Genomic DNA, 23,990 nt, shown 5'->3' with positions numbered 1-23,990 from the left:
GCCATTTTACAGATGAGAAAAACTGCGCTTGAAAGGATAAATAACTTATCCAAGGCAAATGGAAGGGCTAGAATTTCAAACTGTCGGGCTCCAACGCCAATCCTTTTTTTATTATGCAATGCTGCCTTGATTGTGAAATCCTTGTGTACTTCCTCTGAACAAGAAGAACCTTAACAGAGGGATTCAACGCAAACCCAAGACCAGTGGGTATAAATGCACTGGGGGCAGTCAAAGAGCAAATATTTTTACCCCTGCCTTGTCCCGGCACATGCTCCATCTAGACCATAGGACGAAAAGCACACATTCTCCTCAGTGGTCCCCACGTAACCCGAGGGAAGCAGAAGAGGTGGCGCTATCCCCATTTTACAAATAAGAAAACTGAAAAGCTTTGGTAAAGCCTGAAGGAATGCTGGAGGCTCGGCAACTCTGTTGTGTATCCGTGCCAAACAACAGTAAGTGTGCGCAGGGGCCACGACACTCCATTTCACGCAGGGAGCGTTCAGGATGGCGGCTGTGATTCACCGAGCCCACAGCGCTTCCCCTGGCTGACTCTCCTTGGGCTTCTGCCCTTCTGTGTCTCTCCTGCCCTTCTGTGTCCCTCTCGTCATAGCTCCTGAGTATCTGCACTGTCTCCCAGGACCTCACAGGTCAAAACCCTGGAATGCTTTTCCAGACACCATTCCTTATTTCTTCAGATCTGTGTATGATGGAGTCCCAGACTATCCTTATTCTCTCGCTCCCTCTCTTCCACTCAGGAGTGTTGACGTCTATCTGCGACTTACATATTGAAGTGTATTTCTTTGCATAGGCATCCTCATACAGGAAGAGAGTGGTGGTTTTTTCCCTCCAGAAGTGCTTAGAAAACTTTCAGTTACTGAGTTTTTAAAACTTGACTCATTACTTTTCATCACACAATGTAAGTCCTTACACCATCATTTGTGTAAAGCAGAACTACTTTACCACTTAAAGTTGTTCATTATTTACGTCTGCCTGACCCGACTCCGCCAATGACAAGGCGGCTCATCCATGACTGCCACGTCTGGATGTCACTCCCTGTGTTTTGAATTGTAAGCTCCTCACAGAAGGGGAGACCCTGCTCTCGACACTCGCTTGACCCACGGGCCTTAGCAAGTGACTCTCAAGAACACACTTCAAAGCTGCGCTAACTTCTCAAAAACGAGCTTTCCTGATAACATTTCTAATAATCACTGAACAGGAAGAGCTGCTGAAAGCAACTCAGAACTAGAATCAAGACTAAATTCCTTGTCATTGTCAATCTGGGCCACATATCAGAAACCTGTCAGTGTCTTAGACAATAGAAAATATTCTAAAATCTATACCAGGTTGTCTGAGGAACAGCATAGGGTAGGCTATTATGGAAGCCGTATTAAGATTCTTCCAACCTAAGAGTAAGCACTTGCTCTCTTATCCTAAATGCTATCTTCCCTGCTCTGTAGCTCAGAATCTGGGGGCTTCCACTGCATATGACTGCTGAACACTTCTGAGGAACACCCCGGGCCTGCCTGTGACAGACGGCCCTTCAGCAGGGTGAGTCCACAAGTCAGCTTCTTCTTTTACCTAATAAAACATGATCTGTGCTACCTACGTTCCAAAGTACCTACGGTTCACTAACCTTCCTTTAGTCAATGATGCCTTCAGGCACTCAATAATGACCTCAATTTGTCACCAAGCCAGACTGGAAAAATGGATTCTAGAAGCAATCATTTATTCAAGCTTTATCGCAGTATAAAGCCAGATTAGGAGAAGGCCATACACTTCGGCTACTTACCTCTGAGTCCCCACTTCTGTGTCACATCTTGCCCTTGGCTTTCACAGAATTCAATAATAAATAGTTAATGTATATCCAATAATTTTAATCCTCTTCTAATCTGTCTGGGTCGTTCATTTGGTTGTTTAATCCCCTTCAGAGCAAATTTCCCTCAGAACCAGGAAGTGAAATAAGCCAGTATTTGTCCTCCCTTTAGACAAGGAAAGTTATATCAGAGCTTTGCTTTCTCCTGGCAGTTAAGAAATTCAGACCTAAGTTTTGAGCTCAAATATCATAGTGTCCTTAACTAGGCTGTGCAAACTTCTTTGAGAAATATATATTTCCCTCGCCTCCCTTACAACTGGATATTTTTACCCTGTTTTCGTTTCATTTTCTTTGACCTATGCTTTCATTGTTCAAAGTCTCAAAAGCTTTTGCAGAGTAGACGGGTTATAAGGATTTCCTCTTCATCACTAACAAGAGTCAAAGAGTGATGTTCCATTGCATCTTGATTCACTTAGCAGGCTACTTCTCAGGAAATGAGACTCTATTTATGAGTATTCTTCACATTTCAATAATATCTAGATGAAGCATGTGTCTAAGATAAAAAGGAAGGAAAAAGAAAAAAATAAAGATAATTTCAAGGCCATATGGCTGGGAAGCAAAAAAACAGAGCAGAGAGATTTGAGAAGGAAATTGGTCTCGAGGACGTCAGATGTCAACAGATCTCCACACCTTCATACCTGGGGAGCTGTTGGTCATCCGCACGCTATCCAGAGACTAACTTAATACAGACAACGAGCCTGATGCTGAGTCGGGAAACGTAATTCTAGCCCTGGCTCTACCACTGAGTGCTGTCTCTTTATTTCTGTGTCTGTTCTCTCATCTATAAAATAAAGGGATTAAAAAAAATTGCATGGACCATCTGGTTCTAACATTTTATGATTGCTGAGATGGAATGTAAGAAATGCAGAGAACCTGATGAATGAGGCATGAATCTGGAGTCACTCCTTCATTGACACACTGCACTCGCAGCATCGCATAAGGGCTGTGTGGGGGAAGGGTAAGCAAACAACCTGCTGGGTGCATGGAGAAACTACCAGAACTTCCATTGAGAGTTATTTTCACCTTAAAATGTAAGCAATGCAGCTTATGTCAACACTGGCACCTCATTTGAGTTCACATGTTAGATGGCCCCTCTGTCCTTCATTCTAGTTTATTTATGGCAAGATGTCATCTACGTAGTATAAACAACAAAACCTTTAAGTAAGAGCGGGGAGTGACCACAAAAATATTCCGCATCATACAGGGGCATTATAGCTATCTCATGGCAAAATACATAAAAGAACTGTCTTACGGATGATTAACATATTTATTTTTTTTACATAAATAGAATTTGCTCTAAATTTCCTGACCTACTTACTCTATGACCACAAGTGGCTGTCAGTAATATGTTACTGGGCAGACTTTTTTTTTTTAATGAGCTTACTTAATCAGTCCCTTCAAGGTAAAGAGATTTTAACAAGTGCAAGAAAATATCTGCCTTTTGGAAAGAAACTTATAATGTGGACCAAGCATGTTGAAAAGAGACGAGCTTTTGTATCTATAGAGCACTTAGGAATATGCTTCTTATCTACTTTAAAATTTCAGCAAATGTAGAAGTGTCTTCTTTTGAATCCCATCCTTATGAATAAAAACTGCAACACATTTTGTGAGAAACTGCTATCAAGGAAAATAGAAATTTACCAAATTTTCACCAAACTTCTGCATAACTGGTAGATGGTGTGAAAATGAGAATCGCTAGTTAGTAAATGTAGTCAATAATGCATTGTATCCACTTGGATCAGCATGTCTTTGTGAGCTAACTTTTTTTAGCTATTCTAAGTTTTACAACCAAATAGCAAAAATAAATTGAATGTAGGACCAGAGGTTCAAATTGCTTTATCACAAAGTGTTCACCAAGATTTTTAAAAACAACGTTACAAATTCACCCACATAGCCTTCACCTAAAAAAAAACAACAACATAGTAATAATAATTTTTAACAGGAGTTTTTAATGCTAATATTTCATCTTTAGTGTATCCTTTTAAAATCTGTGTATTATAAAACAAACATAAGACAAGGCAGTAGCACACACATGAAACATATAAATAAAAGTTCATATATTGAGGGCATTTGCTCAAATTTTTCACGGATGAGATGCACAAAAACTTGGATGCCTAGAGGCAAATCGGTGATAATCACTCCAGTTTATCTGTTTTTCCCAAGCTCATAAAAAGTAGCAACTTTTAGAATCATTTATTACTTAATCGTTTCTCCCAGTACAATCAATAATGCTTTTTAATGAAGGGATTTCCTGGGATGCCTACCCAAAGAAAAAAATCCCTTATATCAAGCAAACAAATCTATTTCACAAACAGAAATTTACAAGTTATTTCTGCCTCACCAAATTCAATATATACAAGATTTCTTCCTACCCACCATAGCTATGAACATCTCTTGTTTTCCTAATTATAAAAGTACTGCATGCTCAATATTAAAAAAAAGTCAAACTATAAAAAAATACAAGCAGAAGGTGAAAAATCATCTATAATCGCTCTGCTCCTCAGAGAGATACGTAATATTTTCAAAACTCACCATCTATGCCCTCATTCAACACATCACACTTCACAGTGGTACACTGACCTCCATAGACATGTGTAATGGCTACAAAGTAATTCAACACATAGATGCATCATATTTTATTTGGCCAAAATATCACATTAAAGGGTATTTATATTATTTCCAATTTGTTTATTCTTATAAAAGATCAGTGTTTTGATTTTTGTTTTTTAAGGAAACACAGGATTAAACAGTTTCTCTTCAGCTGGTGTATCCAACAGTTACAAGTAAATGTTTCTAGCTTAACTTATTATTTAAGACTGCTCCACATGTCACCAGAACCAGTCTTTTCTTCTTATAAATAAACAAATTGAAGTGAATTCTTAAATACTCTCTCGTTTTTGAGATTCAGAATGGGAATAAATTTATTCTGAAATATGATTTGACCACTCTGGTTAAGTAAAAAACAATTCATTCCATTCAAAATATTACTTTGGACTTGAGTTTTTTTTGAACTCCTGCAGAAAGTTTTCACACAAGGAAATAAGGTACTTTCTTAAAAACAGAAAGCATAAAGGATTCATATTCATAATTCTGGGACTTATAAAACATGAATTAAAGAGATTTCTTTAACAAGATAGAATATTTTCTGCTTTTTGTGCCAAACATTTAATATTTTAAAATAATGATAGGATAGGAATGATTCTCTATTAGGTAATCACCCAAGTTAAATATATATTACCATCTTTTATAAAAGGCCCTTAATTTTCTATTTAATTCAAGCTTTAAAAAATAAAAATCAATTAAGGTTCAATTTTCAAAGAAATGTATTACCCAGGGGCTAATTTTAAAGCTGGCATCCATCTGAAATAGACGGTAATTTAGGCCTCCTGAAAACTGGCAACTGTAGTTACCACTGTCACAATAAAGCACATGCACATAAAGTGGAAATAACAGTTTCTCTGGACGGCTTTGCATGACCGTCCTTTCTTTACAAGAGAGCTCTGCCGTTGTTCCTCAGTTTTCTTCAATGTTCTCAGGTGTTCTTTTTCTTCAGTTAAAGTGAAACGTTACTTTTAATACTATGTCAAAGATTTAAATATTAAAATAGGGAATTTTATTATATTACGAAAATACACAATATACTCATTCACTTCTACTAAAAGGAAAAATTACATTGTCTTCTCCTTTCTGAACATCAGTTACCTAATAGAAAAGAGCAAGGCACTCACAGCTATCTGGCAAAGCTTCAACCTCCCCTACCTGGCCTGGACAGGCTGCAGAATGTGAAGTCAGCACAGGTGACTGACATATTTACACCAGATAACGCTGAGCAGAGTGGACTGCACACAGAACCCGGCTCCAAGCCAAGCGACAGCACTACAGAGGGGTGATGACACTCAACCGTTCAAAAGCAAATACACACATGGACTCCACTGGATGTCACAGCACATTTTCTGAACAGTTTCATCTGAATCCTCTGTAGGTCAAGACTAAGGTGAAGCAGCGAGACTGGATCACCACCTACAAATTCCTGACCAGTATACCTATTTGAAGAACTCTGCCCGCCGCTAAGTGCTATTGGCTTGGGTGTAATGTAAGTTACACAGGGTATGGCCTGCGGCAGGGAGCCAGGCACCAACCGTGGACACCGCACTGCTCCTGGAATCCACGTATTCTCTGCCTGACAAGTGACCACCTTCCACTGAGCCACACCACCACTGTCCAACTCTATCTCAGCCCCAACTTCCAGACTCTAGACTTAGGGAAAACTCCTTGCTGCTTTTATTTTAAAAGAAAGAAAGAAAGAAAATTACCAAGCTTTATGTTTCAGAGAACCTGAGGATTCAGAAGGAAGAAGAATTTTGTGAGAAGTGGGTTGGGTGAAAGCAGCTTTCCTTAGAGGGCAGAGTCCTCAGAGAGCCTGCATGGCACTGGTCCCACCCCCGAGACAGGATGCCCCCACACTGCCCACATGCGCCCCTCTTTTCTTGAACTGCCTAAAATCCCTCTAAACAGAGCTTTAAACAGGTTAAAAGCATCCTGTAAAAAAAAATACGTAAAGAAAAGCATATCTTTTTATTCCAATCTTTGCTGTTCAGCTTAGAAATACTCAAAGCAAGGAGACGTAGTAAAGAAGCTCTCACCCACATTGCTGGGATTATAAACTGGTACAGCCTTCTCTGAAATCAACTTGGCAACATGTACAAAGAGTCTTAACATATTCATACCCTATGACCAAGTAAGTCTCCGACAGGGGAATCTATTCTAAGAAAATCATCCAAAATGGGGAAAAGTTTGCACAGGGAGATGTTGATTACAGCATTATTTAATGGTAGCAAAAAAGGGGAATCAATGCACAGAATAGTAAAACTTCATCAGACTATTAGGCAGTCATTGAAAACCATCACTGTGAAAAATACATAATGATATGAGGAAATATACAGGCAATATAATCTCAACGAGATTTAAAAAAAAAGATACTGGAAAGATACACAGCAAAACGTTAACACTGGTTGCTTCTGGATAGAATGATTATGGTAATTCTTCACTATATTTGTCCATACTTTTTAAGTTTTTCATACAGAAAATATACCATATTTTATTATATATAAGTACTTAGAACTTAAATTCCACTGAAACCATAAATGTTTCCAGTTCATCTAAATAAAGCTAAGAAGAAAGAAGTTTTCTATAACACTAAATAAAAACATTCACTATCAGCAGGATCGATTCTTCATTTACTGGAATTGGATCAAACCTGGGTCAAATCTTCATCAGTGTATTTTAAATTTGTGATTATCTGTTGCCAAAACTGCAAAAGAAAAGGGAATAAGCAAAGGGACACACTAGCTTCTCCTAACCTTTTTTTTTTTCTCATTTAAAACGTCTCTTAAATTCACTCCTGTACTCCTGGTTTGGCCCAATGTGCCAAAAATAATAATAATAATAATAATGATAAGTACCTCATGGATTTATCATAATTGTTTCTGAACAGTTCTTTCTAGGACAAAGCCTTTGAACTTTTCATCTGTGTGCAGGCAGATTCTAATTTATGAATGGGTTGTGTTCCAAACATTCTTTTGTAAATTGGCTGCTTGTTTCTACGCAGAAACGCGGTCCAAGTGCCAATGAAATAAAAGCTGAGGTCCTGGTTCTACGAGGGAGGGGTCAGTTAAAAAAGTTCCTTCTCAGGTTTCTGGGCAGAGAAGAAAGCTAGTGCACATTTTCAAGAGGGTGAAGTTGATGTGCGGCAGAGGGACGGGATGTGGAGCATGGAAACAGGAGTCAGGGCCGACTCGTGAAAGATACAGGAACACACCTGACACCTGGGAGTCTGAGAGAGTGGAGGGCAACACAGTCAGGCAGGAGGAGGTTACTAAGCAAACTCAAGAGCGCCCATAAAGAAAGGAAGTTTCTGCTTGTTCAGATCAGTGTCTTCCAACTTTTAAGACTGTGGATGACTCAGTCAGCAAGCCTTCTATCACATTTACACCTGGTGACTCCTGGAAACAAAACGACAACAATGATGGTACATTTGTTTAGGAGTGGGAGGATCCCAGCCTGGGCATACAGTCATGCAAAATAAATCGTAAATACAAATGTTTCTGTTTTAATGCAATATATGTGTTGTTGAAAAACTTTAAGTTCTGTATACAGACGAAAACAGATTTTAGGCAGACTACTCAAAACCCACAGAACTCAATCACCAGAACGCTGAAAAAATAAAATGCTAAAAATATACCTAACAGTCTTCCAAATTGTTTCATTCCAATTAAATACAGAATGGACTTTATCTTTAAAAATGCAACTGTGAAGATCACTCAATGGAAAGAATGTAAGGAACAATGAAGCTTCCAAGAGATACAGACTAGAACAAAATGCACAAAGATTGGAGAGAACCATGAAATGAGTACCTCCAAGACAGACCACCTGGCCACCTGAGTCAGGAGGAAGAACAAGGATGCGTGGGCAAGATGCATGCTCCTGTTGTCCTACCTGGTCTGCTGCCTTCGCTGTGTTAGTGTAATCTGCATCCAGTTGCTGTTACCTGGATATGCCAAACAGTGATGTGCTCAAGGAAAATTGTGTATAAACCAGTCTGCATCATATGCCATCATTCCTATTTACCAATCTTGTAGAAGCTAATTTACACGATAGAAACATGCATATAGCAGAAAAGACCACATAATGATTCATCTTCTAAAGCAGATTCAAATCTGTAAGAGGACTTTATAAACCCTGCTTTCTTTCCTATTGGCCAGCCTCAACAGCACCTGAGAGCTTCCTCCAGGAGACCAACGCTTAGGGATTTGACATGAGAAATTTCGGACACACGACCCGAGAAAAAGCAGGGCGAAGTAGGGCAGCTGCTGGTGCACAGAGCACCTCTGTGCCCGTCAGAAAATGAGCCTCCTCTGTGCAGGCAAATTACAAAAAGGACGCCTGTCTTTGGCCACTGCAGCCCCTGCCGTGGTGCAGGTGGCATGACTGATTTCAGCCGCCATGCCCCGCCCTCCTAGACGCCTTTGGGCAGGTGATATGGTAAGCCAGGCCACAGAGGTCGTTCTTGGGGGGATTAATATGGAAGACCTTCCTCGAAGTCCAGGTTGAAGAAACAAAAGCAAAGGATGGTTATTACAATTACAAATAACACTAAGCTCTGAATGTTAAACTGTCTAGCAACTTGCAGATACGATTCTAATCCTAAACAACCAAACCTAAAGAAATTAACGTAAACAGAAGAAATCTCAATGAAAATACGTGAAAAGTAATGGAAACGAATAAAACCATAAAAACAGAAGATGGGACGGATAACAACGGTACCTGAAGAAAGGTCCAGTAGTTCCCTGAAATTGCCACCTGCCCTTTGTGCTTCTGGGCATGCTCCTTACTCAGCCTACAGCCTGTTTTCTCCAGTGTCTTCACCAGGTTAATCACAATTCAATCTTCAGGATCTAACTCAAATTGCACTAACTCCCCCCTCCTCCGGGGCAGTTTATTAATCCTCTGTTGCTATAGTATCAGCGCATACTACCTGGGGGGAGGGGTGCCCACCCAGGAGGACTCCAAGCCTTGCGAACTGTCACTGTCCCTCCACTCAGGCGCCGCCCAGCAGCCAACCTGCACTACAGGAGACCCTGCTCCTGTGGCTGGATCAGAGGGTCGCCAACTCTTTTTGTGTCTCCCCCTTTCTCTCAATCTTAAGAAATCTGAAATTAGGATGCCGTGTGGTTAATTGCCACCTGAAAGCACCTGGACCTGGGGGCAAATAAGCTTAGGAGCTGTGTGGGGTCTACTTGCACAGTGGAGAAAAGGCAATATTCTTAGAGAAAAGGTTCATGAAAAGTGATGCAAAGATTAGAGAGAGAGTGAGGAAGGGGCTGCTCTGGATCCTGGTCTATGTGGGGCTCAGCTGAGCTTCTGCCCTTCTGTTCCATGAGTTACCCAATAACGCTCCTTGCCCGCCCCATTTTCCCCTTTAGCTAATTCAAAGTGTGTGACTGTCATTTACAACCAAATAAACCTTGAACGAGGCACTTCTGTTAATTCACCAATCTACCACCTCGTTTACAAAATTATATGCCTATCTTCCCTGTAACACTGCAAATTCCTTACAAGCAAAAAAACTCTTTTTCATATTTCTTTCTCTAAGGCCTTAGAGAAAATACCTTAAAAAACCCAAACCAATTATAGGCTATTGGTAGAACTTTAGATATGAAAATGACACTTTCCACAAAACGAAGTACTAGTTACAGCTGGACCATTAAACCACATCTCAGGAATCTACTTCAATCTGGGACATCAAACGCTGAGTTATCCACCAAATGCTCAATTTATCTATAAACTGTAACATTTGTGAAAACTTCGAAAGTGGAAATATAATCATTTCCACATCTTAGTAACTTCAAGTGCAGATAACACAGACTCCTTTTTGGCTCATAGCCCAAAAGATAACAATAATGTAATGGAGAGTATGGATGGTGAGAAAGCCATTTAGGTACCCCAACTAGAAAACCTGCAGTCACTCTCCACTCCTTGCTGTCCATTCCCTCACGCAGTTAGCAAATCCAGCTGACTCTCCTGCCCGACTCCTCGGGCACGCCCTTTCTCTTCATCTCACTGCACTGCCCTGGTTTAGGCTCCGGTCACCTCTTAGCTAGGGGACGGCAAAGGCTTCCTGAGAGTCTCTCCTCCTGTCTCACCGAGGCCCCTCACTGGGCCATCCCTGGGGTGGCCGCAGAACCACCAAACACCCCAGGACTCTGACTTGTCACTCCCTTGCTTACTGCCCGTCATTCTCTTTCTTAGGAAACTTTGATGCTGATTTCCCATTTCTGTTACTAGGTTGCTCAGATCAACTCTGCCCCTGCAAAGAACTAACTCCTGAATAAAATATTTTTTAAACATCTTAAAGGCATCAAAGTGTTGAAGAGGCAGGAGTTACCTTGCCAAAATCTAAGTGAAAGCTGGATGGAAGAGCAGTCAGCTAACCATGGAAGCCACTTGGGCTCTGACGGTCGCACAGGTTGAGAGGAACAGAAATCAGAGCCCAGAGCCCACCCAAGGTGGGGGGGTCCAATAGGAAACCCCTTCTCTTTAAGGCGAGGCCCCAAAGGATCACACCCTCAGGCTAAGAGCGAACCAAAAATAAACCCATTTGACCCCCAGGGAACCACAGCCCAAATTTCTATCACCATGTGGTCCAACAAACTCCAAGCTATGAGTTTAGCTTAAGATGGGCTTGGGTCTGGAGCACCCTTAGCCACCTGACCAAAACAAACAACCTCTCCGGAGGGACATACTTTCACCTTAAGACTTAAAGAATCCTCCCCAAATAATTGTCCAAGAGAAATGAGTGCTCACAGCCAAAAATAACCAAGCAAACACGGGAACAAGGCACCATGAATAAGAACAGCTGAAACATCACACAGTAGAAAGATATCCACAAAGACGTGGGAGATTGGGATTATGACTATTCTCATAATGTTTAAAGAATCTTAAATTGAACTTATGGCACACTTCTGAATACTGGAATTTTCAGAGGCACACCTGAAGACATTAAAAGACCCAAACTACATGGAATAAATCCGAAATACCACTGCAGCACACTCGTCCATGTGACAATGTCTCGGATTGTTTAGAAATGCATTCAGGGTCCTCACACAAATCGTTTGGTGGTCCTTCAACATTCTGACGTTCTATGAGAGACGCTGCTTACTCTTTGAAACTTCTCGGCTCTGTTCACAAGGCAAAGTTCTTGTCGGCTGCTGTAAACATACACTCTCTCTCTGGCATGAGCTAACGCGGTTACCCCACACCTCTTATCACCAGCTCGCAGCAAGCTTTCCCCCACTCTCACATGCATTGCACAACTCGCTCAGCAAAATGCTCTAAGTACTGTGCGCAATCATAGCAAAAATAAATTTTACACATTGATGAAAACACAATGCGGAAGAGCTCCCGCCCGGTACACCAGTTGAGCACTAATGGCCCACAGTTTAGAGTCCCAGATTCATTCAGTAATATTTATTAGGTGCCTACTGCATACAAGCACTGTTCTAGGCATGGGGATACAGCAGTAAATAAGTCCCAGCTGCTGTGGAACTTATCCTGATTGGGGGGACAAATAACAAACATGTAAACAATTTGGTTATGGATAATGTTAAGTGTCACAGAGAGGAAAAAAAGTAATACGAGAGTGAGGGGCTCCTTTAGATGAGCAAGTCAGCGAGGCCATGTAAGAAGTCAACCCTTCGAGCTGAGAGACTAAAATGACAAGCAAGGGCCAGCCATTCAAAGACCTGAGAGAAGAATATTTCAGACAAAGAGGACAGTACATGCAGAAGCTCTGTGGCTGCTCTGGGCTTGGCTTGTTTAAGGAACAGAAAAGACCATCGTGGCTGGAATGAAGAAGTCACGAAGAGAGTAGCGAGGAATGAGGGCAAAGAGAGAAGCAGGGCCAAAACAGTAACACCTTGCAAGCCATAGAAAAGAGTCTGGGTTTATTCTGCAATGCCATAGGAAGCCTCTGGAAGGTTTTCACTGAAAAAGTGACAAGACATCATTTACATTTCAGAAAGATCATTCTGCCACTGCTGTAGAGAATTTGGATTGAAACAGGGCAAGGGTAAGTACAAGCAGATCTGGAGACTACTGCAGTGTTCTAGAGAAAGAGAATTTATATGGAAAGAGAGAAATATGCAGATTCAGGACTCAGAAATGGGAGTGGTGGTGAAAAGAGAGGAATCAAGGCTGGTTTCTAGATTTTTGGCTTGCGCACCCAGGTAGATGGTGGTCCGTTTACCGAAATGAGGAAGAAACTGGTTTAGGGCATGACAGGAGGTGGTACGGTAGGCCGGGGGAAGAAAGCAAGAGGTCTCTTTGGGACACATCTGAGATGCCTATTACGTATTCAAGTGAAGATATCTGGTAAGAAACTGAATATGGAGCCTGGCAGGGAAGTCAGAGCTGAAGACAGAAATTTCTCAATCCTCAGCATGAAATGGTATCAAAAGCCATGACACTAAATAAGATCATGGAGATAAAATACACAGAGTTATAGAAGACCGTGGACGGAGTTCTGGAGCATTCCAACACTTAGAGACTGGATAAAGGAGAAACCTGATAAGGTATGTAAAGAGTGGTTCGTGAGGCAGAAAGAAAACGAGAAATGACCAAAAAGAGCCCCTGGATTTGAAAACATGACCATCGCTGGTGATGCTCCGAGCTTCCTCAGAGGGCCAAGGATGAAAGCTGGATGGGAGTAAGCTACGGAGAGAGTGGCACGTAAGGAAGGGACAGCAATTATGGACCACAGGAGACAGGACTATAGACAAGGCTTGTCAACTTTTGCTCTAAAAAGGAATAGAGAAACAGTGGACGCCACGGTGAGAGATGTCATGCCAAAGGAGATTTTTGTTGCTGTGGCTGTTTGTTTTCAAGATGGGAGGTCCCAGAACAGCGAGTGCCATCCAGTAGAAAAGTGTCGTGATGATGGCCACAGTCCACAGCCACCTTCTCTGATTCACTAGCCACTACCCACATGTGGCTGCTGAGCACCTGATGTGAGCCACTCACTCTTAAGATTTAATTTTAATTAAATGAAATTTACATAGCCATGTGTGACTAGTAGCCACCAAACGACAACACAGCCCCCCAGCATGTTCGTCAGCGAACGGATTCAGCTGTCCAAAAGTCAGGAGATTGGGTGGTGGGAAGAATGGAAGCTGATGGCTTCTCTTAGTTCAATGTTTTCTAAAGCATGAAAGGTTATCAGGTGGGGGAAGGCAAAGGGACAAAACACAAGAGGGAAGTTTAAGGAGAGAGAAAAGGTAAATAGTTTCAAAGAACAGGGGAACAGTAAAATTTCAGGGTTGAATATCCCATGAGAATTATGGTAAATTTTAAAGTGGCCCTTGTCAGGGCTGTTGCTAAGTTTTTCTTTGGCAAACATTAGCTACTCAGCCCTTTAAAATCTGGCCTCAAACTACTTTTTCAACGACCTCCTAACATTGCCCGTCATTTACCTCTGTGGTTTTCAATCTTCTTGGTTTACAACCTTTTTTCCCCTGTACATATTTTCCCTTTTATATACACAGTATGTATTCAGTGCTCCCAATTTAAAAAAAAGAAAAAAGGAAGACGAGAAGAACTACAGCTCCTCTGGATGAAGCCAAGGGAAGCCCAGGGTTTGAAACCAAAGATTTAGCCCAGCCAATGCTGCTCAAACTGCAATGTGCTTACAAATCACCTGGCCTGTTAAAACGCACATTCTGCTCCAGCAGGGGTGCAGAGAAGCCCACGACTCTGCATTTCTAACAGGCTCCTGGGTGATGACTGATGCCACTGTTCTGTGGATTACACCTTGAATGAGTGGCAGGGCTCTAGGCTACAGCCATCCTGGACCACTCACCATCCTCCACTTGGTCTGCTTTCTTTTCCCAGTGTGGTCCCCCTGGCCACATATGCCTTTCCTTGCCTTCTCCAGCCAGGAGATTCTACTCCATCTTCAAAGCCCTCTCAATGTCAGTGCCTCTTTAACTCTTCTCCAAGAGTCCTGGGCAGAAGTAATCACGAGCCCATCCCTGCCCCCATCTCCTGCCACTTTCCCCCTTTCTCACTCTGCTCCAGACACACAGGCTTTCTTGCAATTTCCTAAGCATGCGAAGCCAGCACCAGCCTCAGGGACTTTGCACCAGCTGTTCCTTCTGCCTAAAATGTGCTTCCTCCACATATCCTCATGTCCAACCCCTTCATCTCCTTCACCCCCCTACTCAAAGGTCTTCTTCATAAGGTTTACACCCTATTTAAGACCCTCCACTCCCACCATTCCTGATACTCCAGTTATATATATATAGTTATATATATATATATATATAGTTTTATATATATATATATATATGTTTATGCATATATCTGTTTCTCCTGCACTAAAAGCAATTTGAGGGCAGGGTCCACCATATACTTATTTTGCATGCCAAGCATCTTGCACAGTGTCTGTTACTTTTTTAAAAAAAAAAAAAAAGGTAAAATATCAAATCGATAGCTGACATAACTTGCAACCAATAAATCTGAATTAAGTTTTGATACCTCAAACAACCTGATTACTAGTGGATGCATTAGAGACACAAGAGAGAACATGATGACAAAATAGATATAGAAATTACAGCAAGGGCACAAAGATAACTCTAAAATGACTAATTCGTAACTCAAAGATGCACAAGGATGTCAAGCGCAATGGTGACTTTACATCTATGAACCAGGATAATGCAACAATTAATTTAACATGCACTCTAATAATTTTTCTTGTTTTATCATTTAAAATACTTTTTTCAAAATAATAATGACAGCTAATATTTATGAAGAACTTACTACATGCCAGTAATTCTTTGGGCATCTTACAAGTACCAATTTATTTAATCCACATACCAAACCTCTGTAATAGGTACTATTATTACCTCCTTTTATAAAGAAGGAACTGAGAAAGAGAAGCTACATGGGTTGCTCAAGGTCATACAGCCAACCAACCAGTGTGGCACCAGACCCCAAGCTCTTAACCACGGTGGCCGGGTGAAAAACAACAGAGGCTTACTTTGAATGTAGAGGCTTATTTTTAGGTAGGTTACTGTTTTAAAACTCCCTGCAACACTTTTTATGAATAAATTTCATACCCTTTTCCTACATGCTTTGAATATAAGCACTGATTTTCTTTCTGTAAAGGAAAAATAGTTTTTTCTCAACATTAATACTCTGCCAAAGTATAGCTTTTAAGACTAAGGAAAGGGATGACGGAAAGAAAGGAATAACTCCCAGGCCTGGCCCAGACCGCTCTGCCCAGTCTTGCCCCATCCTCTCAGCGTCCCGCCCTGTATCAGACAATGCTCCGGGGCTATTTGGTTTTCATGGCCAATTTTTTCAGAAGTGGGTGGCCAGGTCCTTCTTCCTAGTCTGTCAGCTCCGCTGAAACCTGTCCACATGGTTGAACCTGCTGGTATCTGATATACTGGCGGCAGAGCCTTCCAAATCACAGCGACACGCAGCCACCACAGTATGACACGGAGAGACTGGTGGTGTGGTTCCCTGACGTGGAAAAGAACCTGGACTGCAAGGGTGAGAGCCGGAATCTTAACCACTAGACAACCAGTGCCAGCTACTGCGATCTCAGTAGGTAATTCATTCAACCTACACACGCGCCTATGTACTACTATTCCTGGCTGCTGCCGCTCTCCCCCATTTCCCACCCTATACCACCCCCAATTTACTCTTGCAAGGGTTCTTAACTAGGTTCCGCAAACCCCTAACTGGTCCTTGGATAGAATTCAGGGCATCTGGGAACTTGGTAGGATGTAGCCTATGTATTTTCATTTATTCCTTCAAGAGCATTATCAACGGACTGTCATAGAGGTCCACGACAAAAAGGAAATGTGAATAAAAGAAGATACAGTGAAATAAGCTGGGAGGTTTCTTTTTTTTTTAACAGCCCAAGAAAGAGAGAAATAAATCTGGTTAGGATTGGCAGAGGTGAGAATGATAAGGAAGAGATGGAGTCAAGGAAAATAGCTAGGTATTCCTAAATAAAACGGCATCTTTCATCTTCCTTCTACTTCTAACCTTCTAAAAAGAGACGCTGCCTCTACTTCCGCTCATTAGCTCCTTCAATCTTTAAGCGCGCACACACACACACACACACACACACACACACACGTCAATCAACCACTCTTGAAAAGTACATCCACGAACGTCATAATCTCTGGGGCACCTAATTCTGCTGGCCTTCTTGTTGAGTTTTCTCTTGCTTCCTGTTTCTTCTACCTCTGTCCTTTCCTCAAAACCAAGTAAGTGTCCCCAACGTTTCAACTTTTCCCTCAGAGACCTATTTTACCCCCATGGCTTCACCTACTAGTCCTGCGTGGACAATTCTCGATTCTCCGTCCCAGCCCTAAACTTGCTCCTGAGCTCTAATCCCGCCTTCCAACACCCCACAGGTGGGCACTGTCACTAAACTATCCATCTCCATTACTCACAATTCAACATTTCTTAAATTTAAAAAAATTTACTGGTTTCCAACACACAGTTCCTTCTCCTAACTTTTCTAACTCTATCACAGGTCACTATTCTTCCCAGGATTCATCATACACAGTCAGGGGACAAATCCTGAACATTTCTCTTTATTTTTAACGATGTTCCTTCTACTTTTTTGCTACTCAAAGTGTAGCCCATGGACCAGCAGTGTCAACATCAGCTAAGAGCGTGATAAATGCAGAATCTCAGGACTCAGCCCAGACCTGCTGAGCCAGAATCTGCATTTTTCAAATGTCCCCAAGTGATTCATATACACACTAAATTTTGAGAAGCAGTTGTCTAGTGCTTATTAAGATGCTACTAGCCTAATTACATCTGAATTTGATGATTTTTAGGCATCAATTACTGAATCCTTATTATATGCTAATTACAGTGCTGGACTGTAAATACATTATCTTACTTAACCCTCAAAATAATCCTGTGAGGTAATCATCATCATCTCCATTTAAGAATGTGTAAATTGAGGCTCAAGTAGATGTCAGTGGCTCTTAGAGCCAATCAAGGATGGAGGCAGGATTTACACCTAATCTGACCACAAACCATTCTGCCAAATTGCACAAATCTCCTTACATCCCCAAATTTCTATTTCAAAGGGTATGTTGGGCAGAATTAACTACTCTGGTTGACTGCATTTTCTAATCAACTAAGGTCGATTTTGCTTGTTTATTACAATTCTTGCTGAAAATCTTTCAAAAGGCATAGCAGACAATCCTGCCGTAAAAAGGGGAATCGTTGCCCTGCCCTGTGTGTCATTCTGAACACTCAATCCACTCTAAGGTATCTGAGAAGACATGGACAAGAAAGCGTATTCTGTTCTCAGGATCATCCCAAATTCGAGGGGGTATACAATGCTTTCTCTAATAAACTTCGTGTATGTCTGCTTGGCATTCTTCTTTCCACTAAAAAGTAAAAGGAAGAAAAAAAATAGTGTGAGACTAGCTCTGGAGTGAATGATTAGTTGGGTTCCATTCAATGTCTAGCTAATTATTATTTTAATTTAACTGCCTCATTATATTCCATTCGGTCAATATTTCACGGTCATTCATTTCATTTTTAAACCTAGTTTCCTTATCTTTTTCAGAGCCCAAATGTAAACCCACAAACCTAAAAGACATCATTATTTGCCCAGTATACAATTTGCTTATTTCATTTCCCGGACCTTGCCAAGAATATAACAAAAGCTATGGGTGCTCTACCCAGAAAACCGCATATTCGTCAAAACTCGGCTGGCAGACACCAAAATACACATCCCAGCTCCATTACCAAGACAGATCCCCGCCTGACAGCCTGGCAGGGCCCTCTCCCTTCTTTGGGGGACTGTTCCTCCCCCAACTCCAACAGGTAGGAGCTGCCACCTTTCGATAACTGCTTAGTCCAAGGGGAGGCCATGATGCACTGGAGCCAGACCCAGAGGAATCCCTCCACGGGAATTTAACAACTGAATCGAAGACACAAAGTCCCTTTTAGGGGGCAGAAATTACAAAATGTGAAATTCAGGAACTATTAGTTCCCTGGCCTGTGCAGGAAACCAGTCAGCTATGAACGAGAAGAAAGACAAAGCAGACAGAAAAATCCCAACAGCACCCAATCACCTGCTTCCAATTGTTCTGGAAGCCCAGCCCTATTCCTGGTCTTCTCCTGGTTTGGTTACTAATTCTTCCTTCCACAGTGATGGACCTCCAGAACCCTCCTGCTATTTTAAATTTTTGCCTCAGCTTATCTGTGTTTCTACGGCTTGCGACCAAAAGACTTTAACATTAATAATGGCTACTCTTAAATACTATATTTACTTTAAACAAGTTTTATGTTCTTTAAATTTTTTCTATACAGATGATGTCTTCCTCTAGATACTTAAAGAGGTTTTTAAACACTAATTTCTAGAAGGCTCACATTTCACTCTGCATAAAGATCTTCTAAATCGCTATTTAAAACAAGTCTTGGCTCCTATCATTCTACATGCGCCACACACTATTAAAATACAATTTTAAGAAGCTAGCTGCCTGATCATTTTTAGTGTAATTCCAAATGCAACAAGACAAAATTGCCTTCTTAAGTCGTCTTTCCCTTTATGTATTCAATTAGATTCTCTGCTTAAAATACTTAAAATAAAAATTGGCAGTGATCCATTCACTGGTGGGTATTTTAAGTTAGAAAGCAGCGACAGCAAATTAACCACACGAAGTCAGGCTTACTCTTTTCTTTGAGAATTATCACCCCATAGACTTGAAAATTTCCACCTTAATAGCAATTTTTACATTTTAATCAAAAAGACTTTGACTTAATACACTGCAATGCAGCCCAACTACAATCAATCCGACAAACTCTTAGTTCACACAGCCCTTAAAATCAGATTTCCTTCCTTCTGGTCACGGCCATGAAATTCCCTGAACGCTGATGCATTTGCAAGGTGCAACTTTTGTTATATACTATTTTATTGTTATAGACTATTGTTTATACTATTGTAATACTATTATTGTTGTATATTATTATATATATATATATATAACGTTTGTTCTATACTATTACCATTCCTAGTCTATGGATCCTAATATAACGCTATGAACCCGGAAGACTATAAAAATAGTTGAATCTTGAAGGTAGAAAAAAACTTGGAAAACATCCAGTCCAATTATTTTCTTTCACAGATGCAAACACTGATGCAAAAACTAGTTAACATGCCTAAGGTCAACAAAATTAGAGAAAGAATTAGAACACAGATCCAATGAGCTTTTGACCATAGTATGCAGAAAATTCCCAATCCCCTTTTAAGATGCCTATGTGATAAAATAAATACGCAGCTCCCCTTAGTGTTCCAAATGTATGGTTATTTCTAATTGTCCTTAAGACAAACCCAAATGAATTTTAAAAGCATGAAATCGCTTTATTCATGACAAATCTTTTCCTGTTAATTTTGATCACATTAGAAATGTAGAGAAAGACTCGGATTTGAATGACCTGTTCCTTCTCTGCTATGTTCTCTCAAATGTCCCCATTCATATACAACACTATGCTTGCTCCTTTTTAACAATGCTGACATATTTATTCTCATTATACTATAAACTTTGGTGCACACAGGTCGTATAAAAACATTTATCTAATATCAGACTTTGTCACCTAAAATGAAATCAATCAGAAATACATGGCACTAAGTGCTTAGATTTCATCTTTATATACACTTCCCTTTCTTTTTGTCAAAAATAAGAAAGAAAATAAACATTTTGCAAAAGGCGGCTGTGAAATCGCTTTGTTATGTCAACTCAGAGCCCTCAAAATAAAGATATCTGGGACGAAAATACGAGGGGCATTTTTAGGAATCTTTTGCACAGTGGCTGGCACTATGTGCCCAATATATATTTCAGGAATGAATAACATGGCTACATTACATACTATGGAAACTTGACTCCTCTAGATGATGACGATATTTAGAATTGCTAACTTTTCTTGAAGGCAAAAGAAAGTAACATGAAATTCACTATCTACAAATTATACATTATTTTTACAAGCCTTAAGCAGTTTTAAAATATTTCCAATTAGCAAGGAAGTCTAAGCAAATGTAGCAATTCAAATATAATGTAGCAACATAGGTGGTTACAGTAAAACACCCACAATTACAAAATTTTCTTTGGAATTCTGACTCATTCCCAGAGGGCACACTTTTTCAGCAGCATATTGTTGATGCCACTTTACTAGATTAAACTCAGACACATTCTCCTGACCAAAACACCAGAACTCCAAAGGAGATAAAAGCACCCACAAACACGGAACATAAATTTTTTTAAAAAAAGGAAACTAACAACATAAATAATAAAAAAGCTTAACAGAAATAGACATAACTCTAAATTGTCAACTTACTACATAGGAAAAAATTCATTTTATTTACTATAATAAAACTTATGACAGTTTTGGTGCAGTAATGTATGCTGTTATAAAAACTTACATTCCTAATTGGCTAAAGAAGTTGTCAGGAAGTTAAAATGAACTTAAACAGATCAGGCATTAGGCTGATAGAAATAATCGTTTCTCAACCTGCTTAAAAACAGTCCCTGCATCCAAACACAGTCAACCCTGGTACTGTTTCATCTTTTTCCCCAGCTCAGCTAGGGGAAGAAAAACACAAATACGATGCTTTTGAGCCATTTTAAATACCTTCATTAAACTGAGACTGTTCTTTAAGAAGCCAGCATGGTTTTCTGTCACTTGTATTATGCTCCAAAGAACACAGACATGCACTGAAATCGACAGTAGGGAAAGTAAGCTTACACTTTTCCTCAGATGCCAACTGACTGCAGTGGGTAAGGTCATGGTCAAAATTCACAGGCTCATTTAAACTTTCATGGCTCAGCCAAGAGCTCCTATCATGTTTCCTGATCCCAAGGAGATTAAAACTGCAGGAGTTTCTCGCTGTAAGATCAGCAGGAGGCTTTTTCAGACCCTCAAACCGCAGTCCGCAGAGCCCGCAGCGGCGCATCTTCCACCACCTCTGGCTGGGCGTTAAGCTAACCTTTCCAAGCGTTCTCCTCGAGCCTTTACAACAAACTCCCCAAACGGGTGCAGCTAACTCAAGACCCTCCTATGCGCGCCAGCTGAGACCCCCCTCCTGCTATCATCCCCCCGGCCGCCCTTCCGCAGTCGGTGACTTCGGCCTGGCTCCCCAGGGTGGGGGAGGTGTGGGGAGGAAGACTCCCCGCCAAGCGGCTCCTCAGCCGGCACAGCGGCAGGGTGACGCGGGAGAGGAGCAGAGGAAGATGCTGAACACCAGTGCCATATTTACACTGGCTTTTTCTTTGCCAAAAAGATTCCTTGTGTCCAATAATATCGCCTTTAAAGGAAAAAAGGACCTAAGCACCAAAGCTGCTGCCCCAATCTCCACTATTCTCATCCGTTCCCCCTCGGGGAGGCTCCGGACCCTCCTAGCCTCGGACAGGTACACCTGCCCGTCGGCGGAGGACCGGGCCGCCCCGCCGCCCCCAGCAGAACGGAGCGATCGCCAGGACACTGATCCCAGCAGCCCCCACCAGGGCTGACAGCCCAGGCGTAGCCGCGCCCCGCACAAACTTCCCAGTTCCGGGGCTGCGGGGACAGACCGCGGGCGGCCGGCCGGGGGTCGGCACTGGCCGCAGGGCTCAAATGCAGATGGAACCCTTCGTCCTGCACGCGGTCCTAGATCCCAAGGGGGTCTAAGTGGCGCCCGGGTGGCCCGGAGGGGCTGGCGCGCGCCGCGGGGCTGGGGGCACGGAGACGCCGCGGCGGGCGGGCAGCCCTGGAGGGCGAGCAGCCGGAGGGCCGGGGCCCCGCTCGGGCTCCCCGCCCCGCAGCAGCTGCAGCAGGAGGAGGAGGGGAGCGAGGAAGAAGAGGAGGAGGAGGAGGAGGAAAGGGACTGCGCGCCGCAGCCCGAGCCCTTACCGAGTGGTTTACCCCCCACATCAGGACGCTGAGCAGCGGATCGCTGGCCCGAAAGAGCTTCACTTTCTGCGCTACGAAGTGCTTCTTCTTGGTCTTCGTCTTGCTCGCCAGGACGGAAGACCCCAGGTTGCTGGGGGTCGCCATGGCCGCCGCCTGTCCCCTCCACCGCCGCGCTCCCGAGGCCGGGGACCCGCCCTCTCTACACGCCGGCCCGGGGAGGCAGCCGCATCCCCCCGGCGGCAGCCCCGGCGCGCCGTGCCCTCCTCCGACCCCCGGCGCGCTCGGCCCTGCTCGGCCCCGCTCGGCCCGCTTCGCCCGGCCGGCCGGCAGGGGAGGGAAGCTGCGCTCGGCTCGCGCCCCGGCCGGATCCCGCGCCTCCGCGGCTCGGCGCTCAGCCCGCGGCTGGACCGGGCGGCCGCGAGCGGCTTCCGCGTTGGGCGCCGGCGTCATGACGCAGGGGGCGGGCGGGCAGCTGCGGCGCCGCCAGGCGGGGCGCGGGGCGCGGGCGCGGCCGCGGGACCGTTAAGCTGCGCCCTAGCGCTCCGGCTCCCGCGCGGGCTCCGCGGCGGCCCGGCCGCCCCCTGTGTGCGCGGGCGAGCTCCGGCCGTCCGCTCCCGGCCCGCGGAGGACGCCCGCGAGGCAGCCCCTCCTGCTCCCCAGGAAGAAAAGAGGGAAGGATGGGGGGAGTGGGGAGATCGGAGGAGAGGGGCCGCTTGCCCTGCCAAAGTCAGGAGACCTGAAATGCCACATGGAGACCGGGGCTTCCCTGGCACCGAGGGAAGGGACCTGGGCGCATCGTTGGCCGCCCCCCGAAGTGGCGCTGAAATGAACTGCTTAATCCCTTTGTGCCTTTAACCATCGGGCCCTTCGGACCCTGGATTTGGGCCTCCCCACACTCTCGGAGTCATGCAGAAGGGACACCCCCACCTAACGCCTGGGCTGTCTATTGCTAACACCACCAAAACCCTCCCTGGAAAGGACCCTGCGTTCCTCATCGAGAGCCCTTGGTTTGGCCAGGACGATCATGCCCAAAATTGCACCTTCTACTTCAAATCCTCCAAGTTGTTCTTTACATCCCTAAATCAGCCCTTCTTAATGCTGGGAATACCTGACGCACCTCAGTCAGCTACCCTTCCACGTAAGTCTAAATACCTGCTGTGGCTATATCTTCCTCAGTAATCATCAGCCCATTCTAGGTACTTACCCTGAGCCAGCCCACTGGGCAAGCACGCTATCTATTGTCTTTATTACTCCACTCAAATACCTACTGTGTGGATACCTACTACGTGCTTGGTCATCTGCATGGTTCTGTCAGGGAGACAAAGCGTGACAGACCCTTTCCCTTCAGGAGCTCGAGTCTCATGGGGGTGGGGAGTGATGGGTCATGTGGTCGCCTTCATTAGCTCCTCCTTTTTCTTTAGCTGTTCTTTAAACATAGGGAGTTGCCCCAAAGTCCTCTTGTAGTCCTTTCCCTCTTGCTTCATACTATTGTCCAAAATGATGTGTGTTCCCCCAGCGTCAACCATCACCACTCTTAGTGGTTAAAAGAAACCACCCAAATTTGTAGTAAGAAGACATGGGCCAGTGCAGTTCCCCCACTTATTCCAGCAAATCAGTGAACGTCTCTGAGCCT

General features: G+C 43.2%; 1 protein-coding gene across 1 annotated transcript in view; it reads right to left on the bottom strand.

Annotated features, from left to right (window-relative positions):
• Positions 1 to 22,799, bottom strand: part of PIP4K2A (phosphatidylinositol-5-phosphate 4-kinase type 2 alpha) — a 164,712-nt gene extending 141,913 nt beyond the window's left edge. Inside the window, exon 1 of the mRNA XM_014865043.3 lies at positions 22,358 to 22,799. Coding sequence (XP_014720529.1) covers positions 22,358 to 22,501 — 144 coding nt within the window. The 5' untranslated portion in view covers positions 22,502 to 22,799. The remainder of the gene's footprint in view (positions 1 to 22,357) is intronic.
• Between the last annotated feature and the right edge of the window lie 1,191 nt (positions 22,800 to 23,990).

Source organism: Equus asinus, chromosome 29 (assembly GCF_041296235.1).
Source record: "Equus asinus isolate D_3611 breed Donkey chromosome 29, EquAss-T2T_v2, whole genome shotgun sequence".
In the NCBI taxonomy this organism is placed as follows: Eukaryota; Metazoa; Chordata; class Mammalia; order Perissodactyla; family Equidae; genus Equus; species Equus asinus.
This window is presented reverse-complemented; position numbering and strand designations above follow the sequence as displayed.